General features: G+C 45.2%; 1 protein-coding gene across 2 annotated transcripts; it reads left to right on the top strand.

Annotated features, from left to right (window-relative positions):
• Positions 1–5,331: 5,331 nt before the first annotated feature.
• On the top strand, positions 5,332–20,051 carry LOC124007631 (ATP-sensitive inward rectifier potassium channel 10-like). 2 transcript variants are annotated; one of them, XM_046318279.1, is made up of 7 exons: positions 5,332–5,688; positions 5,745–5,754; positions 5,807–6,028; positions 6,660–6,871; positions 9,430–9,561; positions 10,169–10,346; positions 17,960–20,051. In XM_046318279.1, the coding sequence occupies exons 1-7, from the start codon at positions 5,575–5,577 to the stop codon at positions 18,370–18,372; spliced, it is 1,281 nt and encodes a 426-aa protein (XP_046174235.1). In that variant the 5' UTR covers positions 5,332–5,574; the 3' UTR covers positions 18,373–20,051. The 2 variants fall into 2 exon arrangements, with proteins under 2 accessions (XP_046174235.1, XP_046174234.1); XM_046318278.1 differs by lacking the exon at positions 5,332–5,688 and having other exon boundaries at positions 5,746–6,028.
• The last annotated feature ends 1,602 nt before the right edge of the window (positions 20,052–21,653 follow it).

The following is a 21,653-nucleotide window of genomic DNA, read 5'->3' on the forward strand; positions in this document are numbered from 1 at the left end:
GGTGGTTGGAGTGTTGTGCAGAGGTTGTTTGGAGGTGGTTGGAGTGTTGTGCAGAGGTTGTTTGGAGGTGGTTGGAGTGTTGTGCAGAGGTTGTTTGGAGGTGGTTGGAGTGTTGTGCAGAGATTGTTTGGAGGTGGTTGGAGTGTTGTGCAGAGGTTGTTTGGAGGTGGTTGGAGTGTTGTGCAGAGGTTGTTTGGAGGTGGTTGGAGTGTTGTGCAGAGGTTGTTTGGAGCTGGTTGGAGTGTTGTGCAGAGGTTGTTTGGGGAATTGGAAGGGTGCACACAGAGAGACAGGAAGGAGTACGGTGGATCACACTGCTCAGGAATACTAATGAGTATCTTTTGTCATCAATCTGTCTCTACATACCCTCTCTCTCTCTCTCTCTCTCTCTCTCTCTCTCTCTCTCTCTCTCTCTCTCTCTCTCTCTCTCTCTCTCTCTCTCTCTCTCTCTCTCTCTCTCTCTCTCTCTCTCTCTCTCTCTCTCTCTCTCTCTCTCTCTCTCTCTCTTCTCTTAATCCAAGTCCTCTTTCCCCTTCTCTGCCCCCTCACACACTTGAACACATACTCACATAGGATCACTCGGTCACACAAGCCAATGTGCGCTCACACACACACACTTTCTCCCTCTCTCTCACTCAGTCGTATTTTTCAATGGTGGCTTTTGTCCCTTTCATCTCCCTAAACAAAGGATTCTTGTGCACACAGGACAGAGTGAGAGAGAGATGGCGAGAGGGAGAAAGGGAGGGAAGGGAAGGGAAAGGGGGGGACACCTAGTCAGTTGTACAACTGAATGCCTTCAACTGAAATGTGTCTTCCGCATTTAACCCAACCCCTCTTAATCACCACACGAAATCCGGATTGGACTTGACATGACATTTTAAGGCAGGATGGTAACAAACCTATGTAAATTGAGTCAACAAATCTTTTGTTACAGTGCATACTTTGATTCAAAAGGAGAGAGAATATAGCGGAGAGGAAGACACAGAAGTGTTAAAAGGAATACTAAACGAAGGGAAAATAATTATAATAATTATAATAGTAAGTGTTGTTTGGGAAATATCAACATTGATATATTGAGACGGCCGTGTTGTGTATGTCGCTGTACATGTGAATGTGTGTTTACTGTATGTGTGGGCGAGGCCTCAGTAGGGTTCAGAGGGCAGCTGTGAATGTACTCGGCCTATCACACTCGCCTATCCGAAACCCCGCCTCCTCAACCCCCGCCCCCATTTAGTATTCTGAGCACAGAAATCTACACAGATCCCTATTCATACTCACAGTGTGAGCTTCAGCACCAGAGACATGAAGGAGAGAGGGAGGAAGGGGGAGGAAAGAGGGGGAGAGAGAATAGAGTAAGCGAGTGGGGACACAGAGAGAAAGGTCAGAAAGTAGAGAGCGTATCAGATCGCCTATTTCTCCGCCTTTTGTTTTAGTTGGTTATTTTTTTATTGGTCTGGAAAGCAGAGGCAGGCAGAGACAAAAGGACCATTTAGCCAAGGAGAGAGAGGGAGAGAGAGAGAGAGAGAGAGAGAGAGAGAGAGGAGAGAGAGAGAGAGAGAGAGAGAGAGAGAGAGAGAGAGAGAGAGAGAGAGAGAGAGAGAGAGAGAGAGAGAGAGAGAGAGAGAGATAGATAGATAGATAGATAGATAGATAGATAGATAGATAGATAGAGAGAGAGAGAGAGAGATAGATAGAGGAGATAGAGGAGAGAGATAGGAGAGAGAGAGAGAGATAGATAGAGCGAGATAGAGATAGATAGATAGAGAGAGAGAGAGATGGAGAAATAAAGATATATATAGAGATAGATAGAGAGATAGAGAGTTAGATAGAGAAAGTCCAGATGAGGATACAGAACAAAGTCTAGAAGGAGGCTCGGGCCAAAGTCACACACAAACAGCAAGTCTCCATATCCCCAAGGAGAAAAAGAGGCATCTTGGCCCTGATAGATAGCAAACAGAGGGTAGTGCGTACGTCCCAGTACATCACTGGGCCAAGCTTCCTGCTACCCAGGACCTCTGTACCAGGCCGTGTCAGGAAGGCCCTAAAAATGGTCAAAGACCCAGCAACCCAAAGGCTCCTTAACAGCTTCTACCCCCAAGACATAAGAGTTCTGAACAATGAATCAAATGGCTACCTGGAATATTTTGATTTTTATACTGTTGCTTCTAGCTGTTTATTATCTATGCATAGTTACTTTACCCTACATATTACCTCAATTACCTGGACTAACCTGTACCCCGCACATTGACTCGGTAACGGGGCTCCCTGTATATAGCCTCGCTACTGTTATTTTATAATGTTACCTTTTTAACTTTAAGTATATTTAGTAAATATTTTCTTAACTCTTATGTTCTTAAAACTGCGTTGTTGGTTAAGGAATTGTAAGTAAGTAATTTCTACACCTGTTGTATCTACACCCGTTGAAGTCTACACCCGTTGAAGTCTACACCCGTTGTATCTACACCCGTTGAAGTCTACACCCGTTGTATCTACACCCATTGAAGTCTGCACCCGTTGTATCTACACCCGTTGAAGTCTACATCCATTGTATCTACACCCGTTGAAGTCTACACCCGTTGAAGTCTACACCCGTTCTATCTACACCCGTTGTATCTACACCCATTGTATCTACACCCGTTGAAGTCTACACCCGTTGTATCTACACCCGTTGAAGTCTACACCCGTTGAAGTCTACACCCGTTGAAGTCTACACCCGTTGTATCTACACCCGTTGAAGTCTACACCCGTTGAAGTCTACACCCGTTGTATCTACACCCGTTGTATCTACACCCATTGTATCTACACCCGTTGAAGTCTACACCCGTTGTATCTACACCCGTTGAAGTCTACACCCGTTGTATCTACACCCGTTGTATCTACACCTGTTGTATCTACACCCGTTGTATCTACACCTGTTGTATCTACACCCATTGAAGTCTACACCCGTTGAAGTCTACACCCGTTGTCTCTACACCCATTGAAGTCTACATCCATTGTATCTACACCCGTTGAAGTCTACACCCGTTGAAGTCTACACCCGTTTTATCTACACCCGTTGTATCTACACCCATTGTATCTACACCCGTTGAAGTCTACACCCGTTGTATCTACACCCGTTGAAGTCTACACCCGTTGAAGTCTACACCCGTTGAAGTCTACACCCGTTGTATCTACACCCGTTGAAGTCTACACCCGTTGAAGTCTACACCCGTTGTATCTACACCCGTTGTATCTACACCCATTGTATCTACACCCGTTGAAGTCTACACCGTTGTATCTACACCCGTTGAAGTCTACACCCGTTGTATCTACACCCGTTGTATCTACACCTGTTGTATCTACACCCGTTGTATCTACACCTGTTGTATCTACACCCATTGAAGTCTACACCCGTTGAAGTCTACACCCGTTGTATCTACACCTGTTGTATCTACACCGTTGTATCTACACCTGTTGTATCTACACCCATTGAAGTCTACACCCGTTGAAGTCTACACCCGTTGTATCTACACCTGTTGTATCTACACCCGTTGTATCTACACCGTTGAAGTCTACACCCGTTGTATCTACACCCGTTGTATCTACAGTATCTACACCCGTTGAAGTCTACACCCGTTCTATCTACACCTGTTGAAGTCTACACCCGTTGAAGTCTACACCCATTTTATCTACACCGTTGAAGTCTACACCCGTTGTATCTACACCCATGGTATCTACACCTGTTGAAGTCTACACCCGTTGTATCTACACCCGTTGAAGTCTACACCCGTTGTATCTACACCCGTTGTATCTACACCCGTTGTATCTACACCCGTTGAAGTCTACACCCGTTGTATTCGGCACATGTGACAAATAACATTTGATTTGATTTGGACAAGCTCTATTCTCCTGCTGTACTGCGTCCACAAATCACACCGCGTAATTCTCTGACACAGAAAAACATTTATTGGACAGTGAAAATGAGATCATGTTGGAGCTGCACATGGTAGTAGACTACTGGGGCAGTATGGGGCTAATCATCAACGTGGTGAGGTCATAGTTTGAACTCTAAGTGTAAAGCAGTACTACTACATGTAAGGCAGTAAGACGATTGAAACGTTCATTTTATTTCATTAGGGAAAAAGGGATAATGAAAGAGAAGTAGATTGTGTCAGGGATCAAAGCCCATTCATACATGGTTGATCCAGACCAGTGGAGGCTGCAGAGGGGAGGACGGCTCATAATAATGTCTGGAATGGAGTCAATGGAATGGCATCAAACACATGGAAACCATGAGGAAACCATGTGGAAACCATGAGGAAACCATGTGGAAACCATGTGGAAACCATGAGGAAACCATGTGGAAACCATGTGGAAACCATGAGGAAACCATGTGGAAACCATGAGGAAACCATGTGGAAACCATGTGGAAACCATGTGGAAACCATGTGGAAACCATGGAAACCATGGAAACCATGTGGAAACCATGTGGAAACCATGTGGAAACCATGTGGAAACCATGAGGAAACCATGTGGAAACCATGAGGAAACCATGAAACCAGGAAACCATGTGGAAACCATGTGGAAACCATGGAAACCAGGAAACCATGAGGGAACCATGTGTTTGATGTATATGATACCATTCCACCGATTCCGCTCCAACCATTACCACGAGCCTGTCCCCAATGAAGTTGCCACCATCCTCCTGTGCACCAGATACTAGGCTACATGTGGCTTTTCTGTTCCTGGTTTCAGATGGGGAATAAGTAAGCCTTGTTTCAGTCCCTCTTGATCCAGCCAGCGTGATGCGCTGCAGACACATCTGAGCGCCTTAGCATTATAGAGGGGCTTTTAAAAGGAAAAGACAGCTGTGACTTTGCACTGAAAGGGGGCTTTTACTTTGAAAGGGCAGCTGTGGCTCTGTCTGTAAAGAAAAGGATGAAGAGAGAGAGTGACAGAGAGTTTGGAGCACATTGACAGCCACAGGCCTGCATCTGTCCACTTGAAAAAGTGTGTCCCATTTATAATGTCCCTCTCTTTCTATCCCTTTCTTCATGTCTTCCTCCCCCCACACCCTGAATGTTCCACTCCTGTCACCTCTTCCATTCCTCCCGTTAACAACCTCTCTCTTCCTTTCCTCTTCTCTCCTTTCTCACAAAATCTTTTGAACTTGTTTTTCATCAACTTTGACTTTGCACAATATTTATCTCTTCCTCTCCCTCTTCACCCCTCCTTCTCCCCACCCCCTCACTCCTCTCCCTCTTCATCTTTCTCCAGTTTCACTCCTCTTTTTCTTCATCTCTCTCCCGTTTCACTCCTCTCCCTCCTCACCCCTACTTCTCCTCACCCCCTCCCTCCTCACTCCTCACTCCTCTCCCTCCCTCTCCCTCCTCATCCCTCTCCCTCCTCACCCCTCACCATCACTCCTCTCCCTCTCACCTCTCTCCCTCTTCAGCTCTCTCCCTCACTCTAATTTCCACCGTCAAGTCCTTTCCCATTTATCCGTTCTATCCCCCTTCACCCCCGACCTCACTCCTCCATCATCAACTCCCCCTCCCACCATCCCTCCCTTCTTCCCCTGATAAAGCTGCAGCCATGACGTCGGCCACTCCCCCCTCCTCGCGCGGCTCCTCCCCCCAGAAGGAGTGTCACTCCATGACACAGACGGAGGTTCTGAAGCCGCTGCTGGGGGCAGGGGGGGCGGAAGGGGTGGGGGTGGCAACTGTGGCAGGGGGCAGCGATGGCAGGGGAGGCAGCGACGGCAGGGGGGCAGCGATGGCAGGGGGGGCAGCGACGGCAGGGGGGGCAGCGACGGCGGTCTGCGCACTCCGACGGAGACGGCGCGTTCTCTCCAAGGACGGGCACAGCAACGTGCACATCGAGCATGTGAGCGGCCGTGGGGCGATGTACCTGCGTGACATCTGGACGACCTTCCTGGACATGCAGTGGCGCTACAAGCTCTTCCTGTTCTCGGCCACCTTCGCCGGGACCTGGTTCCTGTTCGGGGTTCTGTGGTACCTGGTGGCGCTGGTGCATGGAGACCTGCTAGGTGAGGATGGAGGAAGGGGAGAGAGAGGGAGAGAGGGATGGGGGAGAGAAGGTGGGAGGGAGGGGTTCTGTGGTACCTGGTGGCGCTGGTGCACGGTGACCTGCTAGGTGAGGATGGAGGAAGGGGAGAGAGAGGGAGAGAGGGATGGGGGGAGAGAAGGTGGGAGGGGAGGGGTTCTGTGGTACCTGGTGGCGCTGGTGCATGGAGACCTGCTAGGTGAGGATGGAGGGAGGGGAGAGAGAGGTAGAGGGAGAGAGGGATGGGGGGAGAGAAGGTGGGAGGGGAGGGGTTCTGTGGTACCTGGTGGCGCTGGTGCACGGAGACCTGCTAGGTGAGGATGGAGGAAGGGGAGAGAGCGGGAGAGGGAGAGAGGGATGGGGGAGAGAAGGTGGGAGGGGAGGGGTTCTGTGCTACCTGGTGGCGCTGGTGCACGGAGACCTGCTAGGTGAGGATGGAGGGAAGGGAAAGAGAGGGAGAGACAGAATTCTAAGGCATTTAAGAGCAATGATACCTCAAAATACCAATACAATCAGTTGTACCTCCCCTATAATCTTTGTACCATTTGCTTTCCATGTCAATCTCACAACCTTGCCACTCTCACTGTGCCTCCCTTCTCCACCCCTCCCTCTAGAGTTTGACCCTCCGTCCAACCACACCCCGTGTGTGATGCAGGTGCAGACTCTGACGGGGGCGTTCCTCTTCTCACTGGAGTCGCAGACCACAATTGGCTACGGCTTCCGTTGCATCACAGAGGAATGTCCCGCTGCCATCATCCTCCTCATCCTCCAGCTGGTCATCACCATGGTGCTTGAAATCTTCATCACTGGAACCTTCCTTGCCAAGGTACCTCACCCTTCCCCTGGGCAGAACGATGAGATGTTCACTTCACCATCCATCACATTCATTGATAAAGTAAACCACCACTAAACAGTATGGATATACAGTATTTCACTGAAACATCTGGATCTACACATCACGTCAAATTTTCAGTGCCATAATATGTGACTGACCACTTGGATTCGGTCTTATGTAAGCAAAATGTGAAATGGTGTTTTTTACATTGGATAAAAGTAGAGACTCTGAGCTACAAAATGGTATATCATACATGGCATCTGAGGAACAATGGGAAAGTAATTCTGCTTTGAAAGTTGATCAACTTGTAAATTCACTTTTGAGAAAATCGCCTTTGAATATTTTGATGTCAAGTGAAGAGCTCTTCGTTGTCTACACCCATTCAGCATCGTTCACACCCTCTTAAACTTTAGCCCCACCCATCTTGTTTCACTCTCGAAGCGCACACTTGACGCTCTGGCCGATGATTTGTTTACCTCTTGATAACATGAAAACAGCCTATCCAGCTCTGCTGACAACAATTTCATTACGCTTTTTTGCAGTCGTTTACTGACACCGGCCATATTCAACGAGTGTTGTACAGTACACATGTCAAGCAACGTCAGCTAATGAGCCAGCCAGCTAACGTTAGCTAGTTAAAACAACAATGAACAAAGTGCCAGCAATACCTAACATTAGGCTCTAACTACAAAAGCAAACCTTTCTGGGAAATGAATAATAACGTCCTCTAGGGAGCAGTTAACGTTAGCTAGCTAACAGTTAGACTTTAACTTAAGACATATAGCTAGCTGGGTAAACAATGAACCTAGCTAGATAAAAAACGTTTAAGATCACACACATCGCATAATGTTCGCTAACGAGCCAGCCAGCTAACGTTAGCTAGATAAGCAAAAATTAACAGTGTGGCAACAACTGCTCTGGGAAACTAATAATAACATCAGCTAGGGAGCAAGCCACCTAACGTTAGCTAACAGTACACTTTAGCTTGAAATGAAACCACTTTGTCAAAATTAGAAACATATAATATCACAAAATGTAGCTAGCTAACGCTAGACTATCTTACTTGTATACATGATTTCAAAACTTAATCCTCCAGAAAATGGAGAGCAACACTTATGCAGCTCCACTACATAGTACATTTTTAAAAAGGCTTGTTCGACAGGGTTACCAACACAGACTGACGAGCTCAAATAAACAGAAGCCTCTATATGGCAGACCAATCCTCTCTCCTATCTCGGCATGTCCAGCCCGCTCATTATCTCAGCCAATCATGGCTAGTGGGAAGGTTGCTCACTTTTTTTGTGGCTTAACCAACAAGGCTCGTAATTTAACAATTTTATTTGTATTTACAGATGGCATACAAGTTTGTTATGAAAGTTCACATGTTCGAGAAAGCATTTCTGCAAAATAAAATGATTTTGATTAAAAAAAATAAGATTTATATTCAAATGGCTCTGCTGTGAAGTCGTGACTAGTTTCCTAAATCGGGTCACATATGCACTGCATCCATCCATAGTCAACACATACATCAGTGTTTACTATCCAGCTCCCCCCTCTCTCTCTCCCCCGCTCTCTCTCCCCCTCTCTCTTTCCCCCCGCTCTCTCTCTCCACCCTCTCTCTTCCTCCCCACTCTCTCTTGCTCTCCCCCCTCTCTCTCTCTCTCCCCCTATCCCCATTTCTCTCTCCCCCTCTCTCCCGCTCTATTTCTCTTCCCCCTCTCTCTTCCTCCCCACTCTCTCGCTCCCTCTCTCTTCCTCCCCACTCTCTCTTGCTCTCCCCCTCTCTCTCTCTCTCTCTCCCCCTATCCCCATTTCTCTCTCCCCCCCTCTCTCCCGCTCTATCTCTCTTCCCCCTCTCTCTTCCTCCCCACTCTCTCGCTCCTCTCTCTTCCTCCCCACTCTCTCTTGCTCTCCCCCTCTCTCTCTCTCTCTCCCCTATCCCCATTTCTCTCTCCCCCTCTCTCCCGCTCTATCTCTCTCTCCCCCTCTCTCTCTCTCTCCCCCTCTCCCCCCTCTCTCTCCCCCTCTCTCTCTCCCCCTCTCCCCCCTCTATCTCTCTCTCTCTCTCTCTCTCTCTCTCTCTCTCTCTCTCTCTCTCTCTCTCTCTCTCTCTCTCTCTCTCTCTCTCTCTCTCTCACTCTCCCCCTCTCTCTCTCTCTCTCTCCCCCCTCTCTCTCTCTCTCTCTCTCTCTCTCTCTCTCTCTCCCCATCTCTCTCTCTCTCCCCCTCTCCCCCTTCTCTCCCCTGCTCCCTTTCTCCTCTTCCCTCATATCATTTTAACCCTCTATAACATGAATTATCTGCTGCCCTCTCTATCTCTCACTCAGGGTCAGAGTTATCTATATGTGTGTCTGTGTGTGTGTTGGGGGCGGAGGTTAAGATCATAGGAAGTTCATGTCTTGTGTGTATTGATAAGGAGACTTACACAGCAGGCTGTGCAGCACAATAATATTTACTCAAACCGGATATGTTCCAGAGAGCATTGTGGGTAGTGGAGTTCATCATGCTACAATGTGTGGCTCTGACACACTCTTCCCCATTGTCCTCAGGTGGCGCGGCCCAAGAAGAGAGGAGAGACAGTGAAGTTCAGTCAGTACGCTGTGGTGTCCAATCACGAGGGCCGACCCTGCCTCATGATCCGTGTGGCTAACATGCGCAAGAGCCTGCTGCTGGGCTGCTCGGTAGAGACACAGTGTGTGTGTGTGTGTGTGTGTGTGTGTGTGTGTGTGTGTGTGTGTGTGTGTGTGTGTGTGTGTGTGTGTGTGTGTGTGTGTGTGTGTGTGTGTGTGTGTGTGTGTGTGTGTGTGTGTGTCTGTGTGTGTGTGTCTGTGTGTGTGTGTGTGTGTGTGTGTGTGTGTGTGTGTGTGTGTGTGTGTGTGTGTGTGTGTGTGTGTGTGTGTGTGTGTGTGTGTGTGTGTGTGTGTGTGTGTGTGTGTGTGTGTGTGTGTGTGTGTGTGTGTGTGTGTGTGTGTGTGTGTCTGTGTGTGTGTGTGTCTGTGTGTGTGTGTGTCTGTGTGTGTGTGTGTGTGTGTGTGTGTGTGTGTGTGTGTGTGTGTCTGTGTGTGTGTGTCTGTGTGTGTGTGTCTGTGTGTGTGTGTGTGTCTGTGTGTGTCTGTGTGTGTGTGTCTGTGTGTGTGTCTGTGTGTGTGTGTGTGTGTGTGTCTGTGTGTGTGTGTGTGTCTGTGTGTGTGTGTCTGTGAGAATGACGCAGTAGTCATTTTCCATCGACGCTCCTCTTCAGAATCCTTGCACATGTCCCCTAACCAAATGACTCCATTTGGCTCCTAGGTGACGGGGAAGTTGCTCCAGACGTCCCAGACCAAGGAGGGGGAGACGATGCGTCTGGACCAGAGGAACGTTCCCTTCCAGGTGGACACGTCCAGCGACAGCCCCTTCCTCATCCTCCCCCTCACCTTCTACCACATCATAGACGACAGCAGCCCGCTCAGAGCCTGGGCTGCCAAGGGTAGGAATGATTACATACAGTAGCTTAATGTTCACATTGTCAATTATTTGTGTTGTGTGTTCTCCTTCAATTGGTCCTATTTCATGACCTAAAACTTGAAGGTTACCAGTTCCATAGGCAGGTATAGTGTAGTTACGGTCTAGTGTTCTTGTCCTATTGGTCCAATTTGATATTACTGTAAGTGGCCTAAGACATGGTAATAAAATAGACAGGCAGGTTCAGTGCTCTGCTGTAGTAGTGGTGTAGTGAACTACAGTACCTTACAGTCTGTGTAAAGGAGGTGAAGTTGTTGCTATAGTTGACCATGTCCCATGTCTTAATCACCAGTAGGACGAGAGGGCCAGCCGGGGTGTGGGAACGGAAAGCCATCCGCGTGGAGAGAAAGAGAAGGGTGAATGTAGGAGATTAAAGGTCACTGCTGTGATGGACAAAGGGCATTTGGAACAGAGCCAGGACAGTAGAGGGATGAGGGGGGGGGGGTTGTAGGGTGGATGGTAGGGAACATCATTCTAGTAATTTGTACACTGCAAATTGACCACAACTATGCCAAAAAAGTGATTGTATTTGAAAATAACCTTTTTGCCGATCCCTGTTGTAGAGGGGTGTGTGTTTGCGTACGTACGTGCATACTGTATATGTGAATGCGTGTACACAGCAAATCGTCCAGTGTCGATTCAGAAGTTAAAATCACTCTGTAAGAATAAAATTAGAACTCAGCGGTGTAAAAGAACCCCCAGTGTTGATATTAATAGTCAGAGTTATTGTTTTACACTGTGGAGAGTAAAACAGTCCAATCAAAACCACACCCATCATTATCAGATTTCCCAGAATGCACTACTCTGTTTTTGCATGTACATTGACTGATTGAATGATGTTATGCTTCTCAAAGATAACATATATTTTTCTGTTAGTTAATTTGATTTATTGCACCTGTTATTGAAATGGTTGTTCCAGTGTAAATGGTTTAGGTAGTCTCCTTTATCAATTTCCATTATCCCGACAGTCTTTCTGAATGAGGGTTGAGGGTGAATAAAGATTCCAACTGTTGGATATCCTAGCTCTGTCTGGATTCCTGTAGGAATTACACATTCATCACTTTGCAAGCCAGCATAATGTGACTTGCAGGCCTGATGTGTGCTAGGGTAAAACTAAGCAATCAAAGCAAGGCCTTATGATATATATAAGTATATATAAATAATTCAACAACCATGTCTGTGTCACTAACAAATACAGTCATGGGTGGTAAATTCGACAATTCACTCAAAAATAAAAGATACCCTGGGAAAAATGCAAATGATATTTTACACCACCATGCACCATTTCATTATAGTTCACTCCAGTGTAGAGTGAAATACCTATTAGTTCACTCCATTGTAGTCACATTTTTGGGGTCTGGGGGATGACACCGGGAGAGGGGTCTCTCTCTCTCTCCATCCCTGTGTGTATGTCAGTGGAATGTGTGTGAGTGGGTGCCAGGGTTTCTCATTAAAAGACAATGGGGTACAGTCTGATACAGTGAGGGGTGCTGACATACAGCTGGGGGGGGATCCTCTTACAGGAGGGCAGGCCTCTCATCACCACTAACCACAGAGCTATTACTGACCCATACTGATCCCTGATCTACCTCTCTACTCCTTTACTGCTCTCTCTCTCTCCTCTCTCTCTCCTCTCTCTCTCCTCTCTCTCTCTCTCTCTCTCTCTCTCTCTCTCTCTCTCTCTCTCTCGCTCCCCCATCTCTCTCTCTCTCTCTCTCTCTCTCTCTCTCTCTCTCTCTCTCTCTCTCTCTCTCTCTCTCTCTCTCTCTCTCTCTCTCTCTCTCTCTCTCTCTCTCTCTCTCTCTCTCTCTCTCTCTCTCTCTCTCTCCCCCTCTCTCTCTCTATAATGGGTTGAGCCCCAAACTCCTCCTGTTATTAAATTGACTGTGGTCAGATTGTACGCCATTGTGTTACTGTACACGTAATATGTTTATTTAATGATGCCTGATCCCAGAGAACACTCTGTTTGGCATTTGGGTTCACACTGTGTACCTTGAAAATGTAAGTAATATCTGCAAAAATGGTAATACTATCTTAAAGTATCATAATACTGTTACTAGAAGAATCAAAATACTAACAGTACATAATGCTACGACAATAGCCCCGCACTATCTATGAATCTGTCTTCTAGTCTGGCCTCCTCTCACGGCAGCTCTCAAATTCTCATGATGCATTTCTGTGGAAATATCTGCAGCGCTTTGGGGGCACACGGACGGGGAGTTGGGGATTTTGCCAAAAACGGTGGGACACTGTCAGGAGTTTCAGTGCGGGGTTACAATGAGTGCACTAACGTGAATCCCCTCAGTACACTGTAGTTGTTAAAAGGAGTGAGAAGAGAGGAGCACAGAGGTTGTAAAGGCTGTTCAGAAGAGCACAGTCAGAACTGCTCAAACCAGAAGTCAAGAACAACATTAGAGACTGAATAGACTAGACAGTCTACCATATCATGCATTGTGTGTGCTTGTCTGTGTGCATACGTGTGTGTGTGATATTTGTGCATGCACGTTTGTATGTGTGTGCGTGTGTTACGAAGTGAGAGCAGTACTGGGTCAAGGTTAGAGTTAAAAGGACTGTTTTCACAGATGACATAGACTGACCAGGTGAAATCAGGTGAAAGCTATGATTGCTTATTGATGTAACTTGTTAAGTCCACTTCAATCAGTGTAGTTGAAGGGGAGGAGACAGATTAAAGAAGGATTTTAAGCCCTGAGACAATTGAGACATGGAAGGTGCAAAAATGCATTTGAGTGTTTACCAGCATTTGTAACTGGAGTCTGATAATTATCTCTACAAAACAGTTAATCTCATAAAAATACTTGCTTGATATACAGTGCCTTGCGAAAGTATTCGGCCCCCTTGAACTTTGCGACCTTTTGCCACATTTCAGGCTTCAAACACAATTTGTAAGTCGCTCTGGATAAGAGCGTCTGCTAAATGACTTAAATGTAATGTAATGATATAAAACTGTATTTTTTTGTGAAGAATCAACAACAAGTGGGACACAATCATGAAGTGGTACGACATTTATTGGATATTTCAAACTTTTTTAACAAATCAAAAACTGAAAAATTGGGCGTGCAAAATTATTCAGCCTCTTTACTTTCAGTTCAGCAAACTCTCTCCAGAAGTTCAGTGAGGATCTCTGAATGATCCCATGTTGACCTAAATGACTAATGATGATAAATACAATCCACCTGTGTGTAATCAAGTCTCCGTATGAATGCACCTGCACTGTGATAGTCTCAGAGGTACGTTAAAAGCGCAGAGAGCATCATGAAGAACAAGGAACACACCAGGCAGGTCCGATATACTGTTGTGAAGAAGTTTAAAGTCGGATTTGGATACAAAAAGATTTCCCAAGCTTTAAACATCCCAAGTAGCACTGTGCAAGCGATAATATTGAAATGGAAGGAGTATCAGACCACTGCAACTCTACCAAGACCTGGCCGTCCCTCTAAACTTTCAGCTCATACAAGGAGAAGACTGATCAGAGATGCAGCCAAGAGGCCCATGATCACTCTGGATGAACTTCAGAGATCTACAGCTGAGGTGGGAGACTCTGTCCATAGGACAAAAATCAGTCGTATATTGCAAAAATCTGGCCTTTATGGAAGAGTGGCAAGAAGAAAGCCATTTCTTAAAGATATCCATAAAAAGTGTTGTTTAAAGTTTGCCACAAGCCACCTGGGAGACACACCAAACATGTGGAAGAAGGTGCTCTGGTCAGATGAAACCAAAATTGAACTTTTTGGCAACAATGCAAAACGTTATGTTTGGCGTAAAAGCAACACAGCTCATCACCCTGAACACACCATCCCCACTGTCAAACATGGTGGTGGCAGCATCATGGTTTGGGCCTGCTTTTCTTCAGCAGGTACAGGGAAGATGGTTACAATTGATGGTAAGATGGATGTAGCCAAATACAGGACCATTCTGGAAGAAAACCTGATGGAGTCTGCAAAAGACCTGAGACTGGGACGGAGATTTGTCTTCCAACAAGACAATGATCCAAAACATAAAGCAAAATCTACAATGGAATGGTTCAAAAATAAACATATCCAGGTGTTAGAATGGCCAAGTCAAAGTCCAGACCTGAATCCAATCGAGAATCTGTGGAAAGAACTGAAAACTGCTGTTCACAAATGCTATCCATCCAACCTCACTGAGCTCGAGCTGTTTTGCAAGGAGGAATGGGAAAAATTTCAGTCTCTCGATGTGCAAAACTGATAGAGACATACCCCAAGCGACTTAGAGCTGGAATCGCAGCAAAAGGTGGCGCTGCAAAGTATTAACTTAAGGGGGCTGAATAATTTTGCACGCCCAATTTTTCAGTTTTTGATTTGTTAAAAAAGTTTGAAATATTCAATAAATGTCGTTCCACTTCATGATTGTGTCCCACTTGTTGTTGATTCTTCACAAAAAATACAGTTTTATATCTTTATGTTTGAATCCTGAAATGTGGCGAAAGTTCGCAAAGTTCAAGGGGCACTGTGCAAGGCACTGTATGTTTTCCAGTTTCTTGAAATACTATGCAATTGCAAGTTTTTTCTATGTGAAAACTGAAATGGTCTATTCATTCTTTTTAGTAGACACAGTAGTGAGTGCATATATTTTCATACTTTTTTGTACTGGTTCCAAGTGCAATGCTCTACCAACTGAGCCACATTATCACAAACCACTTGATGTCTCAATGTACTCAGTTACTGTAGAACATTGTTTTTCTTCATGGTGATGGAAAGTCCACAGGTTCTAACCTAGATGACCAGCCTATATACAATACAGTAATGCACATTTACATTACGTGGTTTGTAAGGATGGTAAACGTTTTCCATGTTATTTCATCAAGACAAATATTAATTTGATGTGGATGTTTTGGATCTTTGCCCATAACTTTGCAACTTCTGATGTAAATGTTTGAGGACAGGGTTTTGTTCTTTCTGGATTCAGGGATGTTTGGAGCCAATATACACAGGCAGTTAGGAAAGCTAAGGCTAGCAATTTCAAGCAGAAATTTTCATCCTGTAGCACAAACTCCAAAAAAGTTCTGGGAAACTGTAAAGTCCATGGAGAATAAGAGCACCTCCTCCCAGCTGGCCACTGCACTGAGGCTAGGAAACACTGTCACAACTGATAAATCCAGAATAATTGAGAGTTTCAATAAGCATTTCTCTACGGCTGGCCATGCTTTCCACCTGGCTAACCCTACCCTGGTTAACATCCCTCCACCCCCGACAGCAACTCGCCCAAGCCTCCCCATTTCTCCTTCACCCAAATCCAGATAGCTGATGTTCTGAAAGAGCTGCAAAATCTGGACCCCTACAAAATCAGCCGGGCTAGACAATCTAGACACTCTCTTTCTAAAATGATCTGCCGAAATTGTTGCAACCCCTATTACTAGCCTGTTCAACCTCTCTTTCGTATCGCCTGAGAATCCAAAGATTGGAAAGCTGTCGCGGTCATCCCCCTCTTCAAAGGGGGAGATACTCTAGATCCAAACTGCTACAGACCTATATCTATCCTGCCCTGCCTTTCTAAGGTCTTCGGAAGCCAAGTTAACAAACAGATCACCGACCATTTAGAATCCCACCATACCTTCTCCGCTATGCAATCTGGTTTCAGAGCTGGTCATGGATACACCTCAGCCACGCTCAAGGTCCTAAATGATATAACAGCCATCGATAAGAGACATTACTGTGCAGCCGTATTCATCGACCTGGCCAAGGCTTTCGACTCTGTCAATTACCACATTCATATTGGCAGACTCGACAGCCTTGATTTCTCAAATGATTGCCTTGCCTGGTTTACCAACTACTTCTCTGATAGAGTTCAGTGTGTCAAATCGGAGGGCTGTTGTCCGGAAGCCTTGCAGTCTCTATGGGGGTACCACAGGGTTCAATTCCCGGGCCGACCCTTTTCTCCATATACATCAATGATGTTGCTCTTGCTGCTGGTAATTCTTTGATCCACCTCTAGGCGACAACACCATTATGTATACCTCTGGCCCTTCTTTGGAAACTGTATTAACTATCCTCTAGACGAGCTTCAATGCTATACAACTCTCCTTCTGTGGCCTCCAACTGCTCTTAAATGCAAGTAAAGCTAAATGCATGCTATTCAACCGATCGCTGCCCACATTGCCCACTTTGGCAATGTAATTTACAAAATAGCCTCCAACACTCTACTCAATAAATTGGATGCAGTCTATCACAGTGCCATCTGTTTTGTCACCAAAGCGACCTGTACGCTCTCATTGGCTGGCCCTCGCTTCATACTCTCCGCCAAACCCAATGGCTCTCGGTCATCTACAAGTCTCTGCTAGGTAAAGCCCCACCTTATCTCAGCTCACTGGTCACCATAGCAGCACCCAACCAGCAGGTATATGGAGCACTCGCTCCAGCAGGTATATCTCACTGGTCACCCCCAAAGCCAATTCTTACTTTGGCTGCCTTTCCTTACAGTTCTCTGCTGCCAATGACTGGAACGAACTGCCAAAATCACTGAAGCTGGAGACCAGATATCTCCCTCACTAGCTTTAAGCACCAGCTGTCAGAGCAGCTTACAGATCACTGCACCTGTACAGCCCATCTGTAAATAGCCCATCCAACTACCTCATCTCCATACTGTATTTATTTATCTTGCTCCTTTGCACCCCAGTATCTCTACTTGCACATTCATCTTCTGCACATCTACCATTCCAGTTTTTAATTGCTATATTGTAATTACTTCTCCACCATGGCTTGTTTATTGCCTTACCTCCCTTATCCTACCTCAGTTGCACACACTGTATATAGACTTTTTCTACTGTATTATTGACTGTATGTTTGTTTATTCCATCTGTGTTGTTGTATGTGTCGAACTGCTTTGCTTTATCTTGGCCAGGTCGCTGTTGTAAATTAGAACTTGTTCTCAACTAGCCTACCTGGTTAAATAAAATCAAATAAAAAATTCCATTAGAATGATGATTGCAGAGAAAGCAAAAGGGCAACAACTCTTACAATTCCAACTATTGAATCCTGCAAGATACTGTTCTTAATTATACCTTTTTTGTTGTTGCCAAAACAGAGATGCTGAAATGTTTTATTGGGCAGCTAATACATCCTGTAAAGGCCCAGTGCACTACTTTTGTGAGCAAATATATATGTTTGAAAATAATATTTTTGCTATAATTTATTTTTTAAATTCAGATTTTTAAGAGGGCGCAGCACCCTCAGCACCCCTACTTCCTGCGGATATGGGATCGTGTATGTGTGCCATTCTGAGTGTGAATGGAACACGTTCGACACCTTGTAGAGTCCATGTCCTGACGTATTGAGGCTGTTCTGAGGGAAAAAGGGGGTGTAACTCAAGGCAGCAGCGACTCCTCCTGGGGTCAGGCAAAATGAAGGCAGTTGTGCAGTGTGCTTGAAGGGGGTGGGCATCGTTACTGCTTGTGTGCTTGATGTTCGTTATCAACCTATATAGGCCTTTGTGGTGCAGCTATTTGTGCGTACAGTAAGTGTGTGGGGTGTGTTTTGTGTTTTTTCTTATGGATCTCTAGTGCTAAATTTGTATCTTTCATTCACTCTACCTGTGTTCTAGGAGGGGGATGGACGGATCCGGATCTGGCAGACTTTGAGCTGCTGGTGATCATGAGTGCCACGGTAGAGCCCACATCCGCCACCTGCCAGGTGCGCACCTCCTACCTGCCTGATGAGATCCTGTGGGGGTATGAGTTCCCCCCCGTGGTCTCCCTGTCCCCGTCTGGGAAGTATGTGGCGGACTTCACCTTCTTCGACAAGGTGGACAAAACGAAAACCCCGCCCCTCTTCAAACAGGGGTCCCCCCCAAGCCCGGCCATGCACTCGTCCCGCAGCAGCAGAGGGGGCGCAGAGGAAGGGGCGGACCCAGAGAAGATTAAACTAGAGGAGAGCTATCGAGGGGAGGGGAGGGGGAGGGGCAGGGGGAGGGGGAGAGACAGTAGCCCCCTCAGTGTCCGTATCAGTAATGTATAGAGAGAGAGAGGATGGAGGGAGAGAGAGAGAGGGAGAGAGAGAGAGAGAGAGAGAGAGAGAGAGAGAGAGAGAGAGAGAGAGAGAGAGAGAGAGAGAGAGAGAGAGAGAGAGAGAGAGAGAGAGAGAGAGAGAGAGAGAGAGAGAGAGAGAGCATGAATGAGATGGAATGAGAGAGTTACGAGAGACGAGAAAAGAGAGCAGACTGTATGGAGATTGATAACTTATCAAGTGAGAATATAAAGTTGAAGGAATGAGAGATGAGCTGCTCCTCAGTTGGGAAATGTGAACACACACACAGACACACACGCTCCTTTTTTGGACTTTATGTGTTTGTATCGCCCCTTGTAAGGATTCAACAGGTGATGTCCTTCAAAAGAACAAAATACATCCCATTTGTGTCTACTGTCCTGTAATCAAAGATGGACCAAGAAAGCTTTTTAAACTTAATTTGTCTGTATTTTTTATAAGAAGACTTTGTGTGACTGGAAAGGTCAAGGTTGACTGGTTTACCAGGACAAAACATGGTTCACGAGGACATAATCAAAGGAACCATGCAGTGGAGGCTGCTGAGGGGAGGACGGCTCATAATAATGTCTGGAACAGAGTAAATGGATTGGCATCAAACACATGGAAACCATGATAACATTACACTTATTCCACTCCAACCATTACCACAAGCCCATCCTCCCCAATTAAGGTACCACCATCCTCCTGTGGAATCATTGTACTGTTACTGTTTTTAACACAGAAAGGTACTCTGTCTGCAGGACATGAGAGTGGAAATACTGGATATTTTTTTTTGAAGGATTTTGATTGAATATATGATATTGTATGTATACTGTATGTATCTGTCCCTAACGATGCGATATCCAGCAGTACTTATTCATCTGAGTATATGCTTAGCAGGGTTGGGTTCCATTCCATTTAAATTCCGGTAAATTCAGAAAGTAAACCAAATTCCAATTCCAAATTTTCATTGTCACTCATTGAAAAGCACTGAAGAGAAATTAAATTGGAATTGGAATTTCAGTGTACTTCCTGAGTTGACTAGAATTTCAGTGTACTTCCTGAGTTGACTAGAATTGAAATGTAATTCATTCCAACCCTGATCTTTAGTGTTTCTGTTATTTTTTACTTTATTTTTCACTGGAAAATAGGTATGTTAACAATACTAAAAGCACTTTAACTTGATGTTTGTGTACACAAGCATATTTATATGTTTCAGTCAATGTGCGTGCGAGACTGCATGTATGTGTGTTTTAACATATTCATGTTCATATGCATGTACTTGTTATTCCTCCTGTACTTCAATACCTGATCACTGCTGTGGTCATTCTAAAACGTGCCACTAAACTGTGCCTTTTGATGTGCCAGTGTCTGTGCAGTCGAGCATCATATTTCAATATCATATGGTGTGGTTAGCTGATATGTTAAACACCTATCCACTCGTTGCGAGATCTGGCAGGCGTCTGCAATGAAGTCAGGCAAGAATGCTACCATTACCTGTGATTGGTTATAATGTGTTGACCAGGCCAGGTCCCATCTGTAATACTGCAACCTCATCACCCTAACAGATAATATTCTATGAAGTGTTACCCAGGCCAGGTCCCATCTGTAATACTGTAACAGATAATATACAATGAAATGTCTGTTTTTAATAAAAGTGCAGATTTACAACAGCTCTGTCTTGGCCCGTCTCTGTCAAACAAACCCCCCCCCCCCCCCCTCCCCACACCTGTGTCGGTCTCCGTGAAACCAGCACTGAAGGAAACACGCACTAAACATATACCACATGGTTTTTGTTGCTGTACACTTGCACAATGCACTCTTAATCCCAGAGTGCCGCAGGTAGGGGAGAACTGGGACGAAAGTAAAAATTGTAGTTTTTCCCCATAGAGAACGATGGAGCTAGAGCTCTCAACGTTTTAGCATGAGAGCTACACATTTTATTCTAGCTTTCAAATAGGCACAGTCTCTTCTTCTCTTCTCCCCTACAACTCTTCCCCGGGTCCTTAGTGTACAAGAGAAAGTAGTGCACTATGTTTTCTGTCAATATACCTGGTAAATAATGGTTAACAAACTACTCTAATGGGGGTCCTGTAAAATCTGTGATTTCTTTCCCAAATTTAGTTTCCACAGTAGTAGTTCTCCTGGTTTTAGAATATATATATTTTTCACTCTCAAAATTACAATTGTTCATGGAGAAACAATGAAATTGGATGTTCTGAGTCCATGTCAATCTTTAAACCACACCAGAAGAGACATTTTTTAGGCCTGTAAGAAAACTAAAACATTTGGAGTGTAATTCCCATCTGGGTCGTTAATAGCGCATCTAGTGTGCCATCTAGTGTGCCATCTAGTGTGCCATCTAGTGTGTGCCATCTAGTGTGCCATCTAGTGTGCCATCTAGTGTGCAGGTCTTGATATGGTTTTGTATCTAGTGTGCCATCTGCTGCATTATTTAAAGGTCAAAGTTTGCCATCTGCCATCTAACAATCTGCAGGTCTTGTGCCATCTGCTGCTTGTTTAAAAGGTAATATCTATACAAATTATATGCTTACTTCTGCCAGGTAAGCAGGCTTTGCAGTTAAAGTTTAATTGAGAAGGTTTTGGGGAAAAGTATTTCTGTCAGCCCAGAAGATGGTTATCACATTACAGTGGCAATTTTACAATGTCAATCTTGGTTGGGCAAACAACCCATTTTAGATGCATGTCAGCGAAGCCACTACACAACTCTAAAACAATACATGAAATGCACTATAACTGTGACAAACGGTGCCCACAAACGTTTAGGGTCGACATCAAGCTGTCCAGAGAGTGGAGCTTATGGCTGACATGTTTTAAAAAAAGGGTTTCTGTTGACACCTTGGTGATTCGTGTAACTGGGTAAGAACATCCTTCTCCTTCAATAATAATGTACGCCGACATGAGTTTTGACTTTGAACCAAACACAAACATTATTACATTCATGTTCAGTAAATTCACAATGTTTGTTCTTATATAATTAACACTTAGCTCTAAGTATAAGCATGTGCACGCAAACGAGCTGCGGTGAGGTAGCCCCTTCGTTCAGCTATTTCCAAATGGATAGCGACACAAATTCAGATGTTAGTTCAGATAAATTCAGCAATTCAGCCTTAACTTTATTATTTTTTATGTCACCACAGAGAGAGAGAGCGAGAGAGCGACCAGCGGTTAGCCTACCATTTGAAATATTTCATTAGGTCTATGTGGTCTAAAAAAGTAGAACAATACAATCACGAGGATCAACTTTTATAGAC

This window comes from Oncorhynchus gorbuscha, linkage group LG21 (genome assembly GCF_021184085.1).
Source record: "Oncorhynchus gorbuscha isolate QuinsamMale2020 ecotype Even-year linkage group LG21, OgorEven_v1.0, whole genome shotgun sequence".
In the NCBI taxonomy this organism is placed as follows: Eukaryota; Metazoa; Chordata; class Actinopteri; order Salmoniformes; family Salmonidae; genus Oncorhynchus; species Oncorhynchus gorbuscha.

Coding starts and splice junctions, on each gene's coding strand:
- LOC124007631 (XM_046318279.1), top strand. CDS start 5,575: ATGACGTCGGCCACTCCCCCCTCCTCGCGCGGCTCCTCCCCCCAGAAG. Junction 6,029..6,659: donor GGTGCATGGAGACCTGCTAG/GTGAGGATGGAG, acceptor CCCTCCCTCTAG/AGTTTGACCCTCCGTCCAAC. Junction 6,872..9,429: donor CTGGAACCTTCCTTGCCAAG/GTACCTCACCCT, acceptor CATTGTCCTCAG/GTGGCGCGGCCCAAGAAGAG.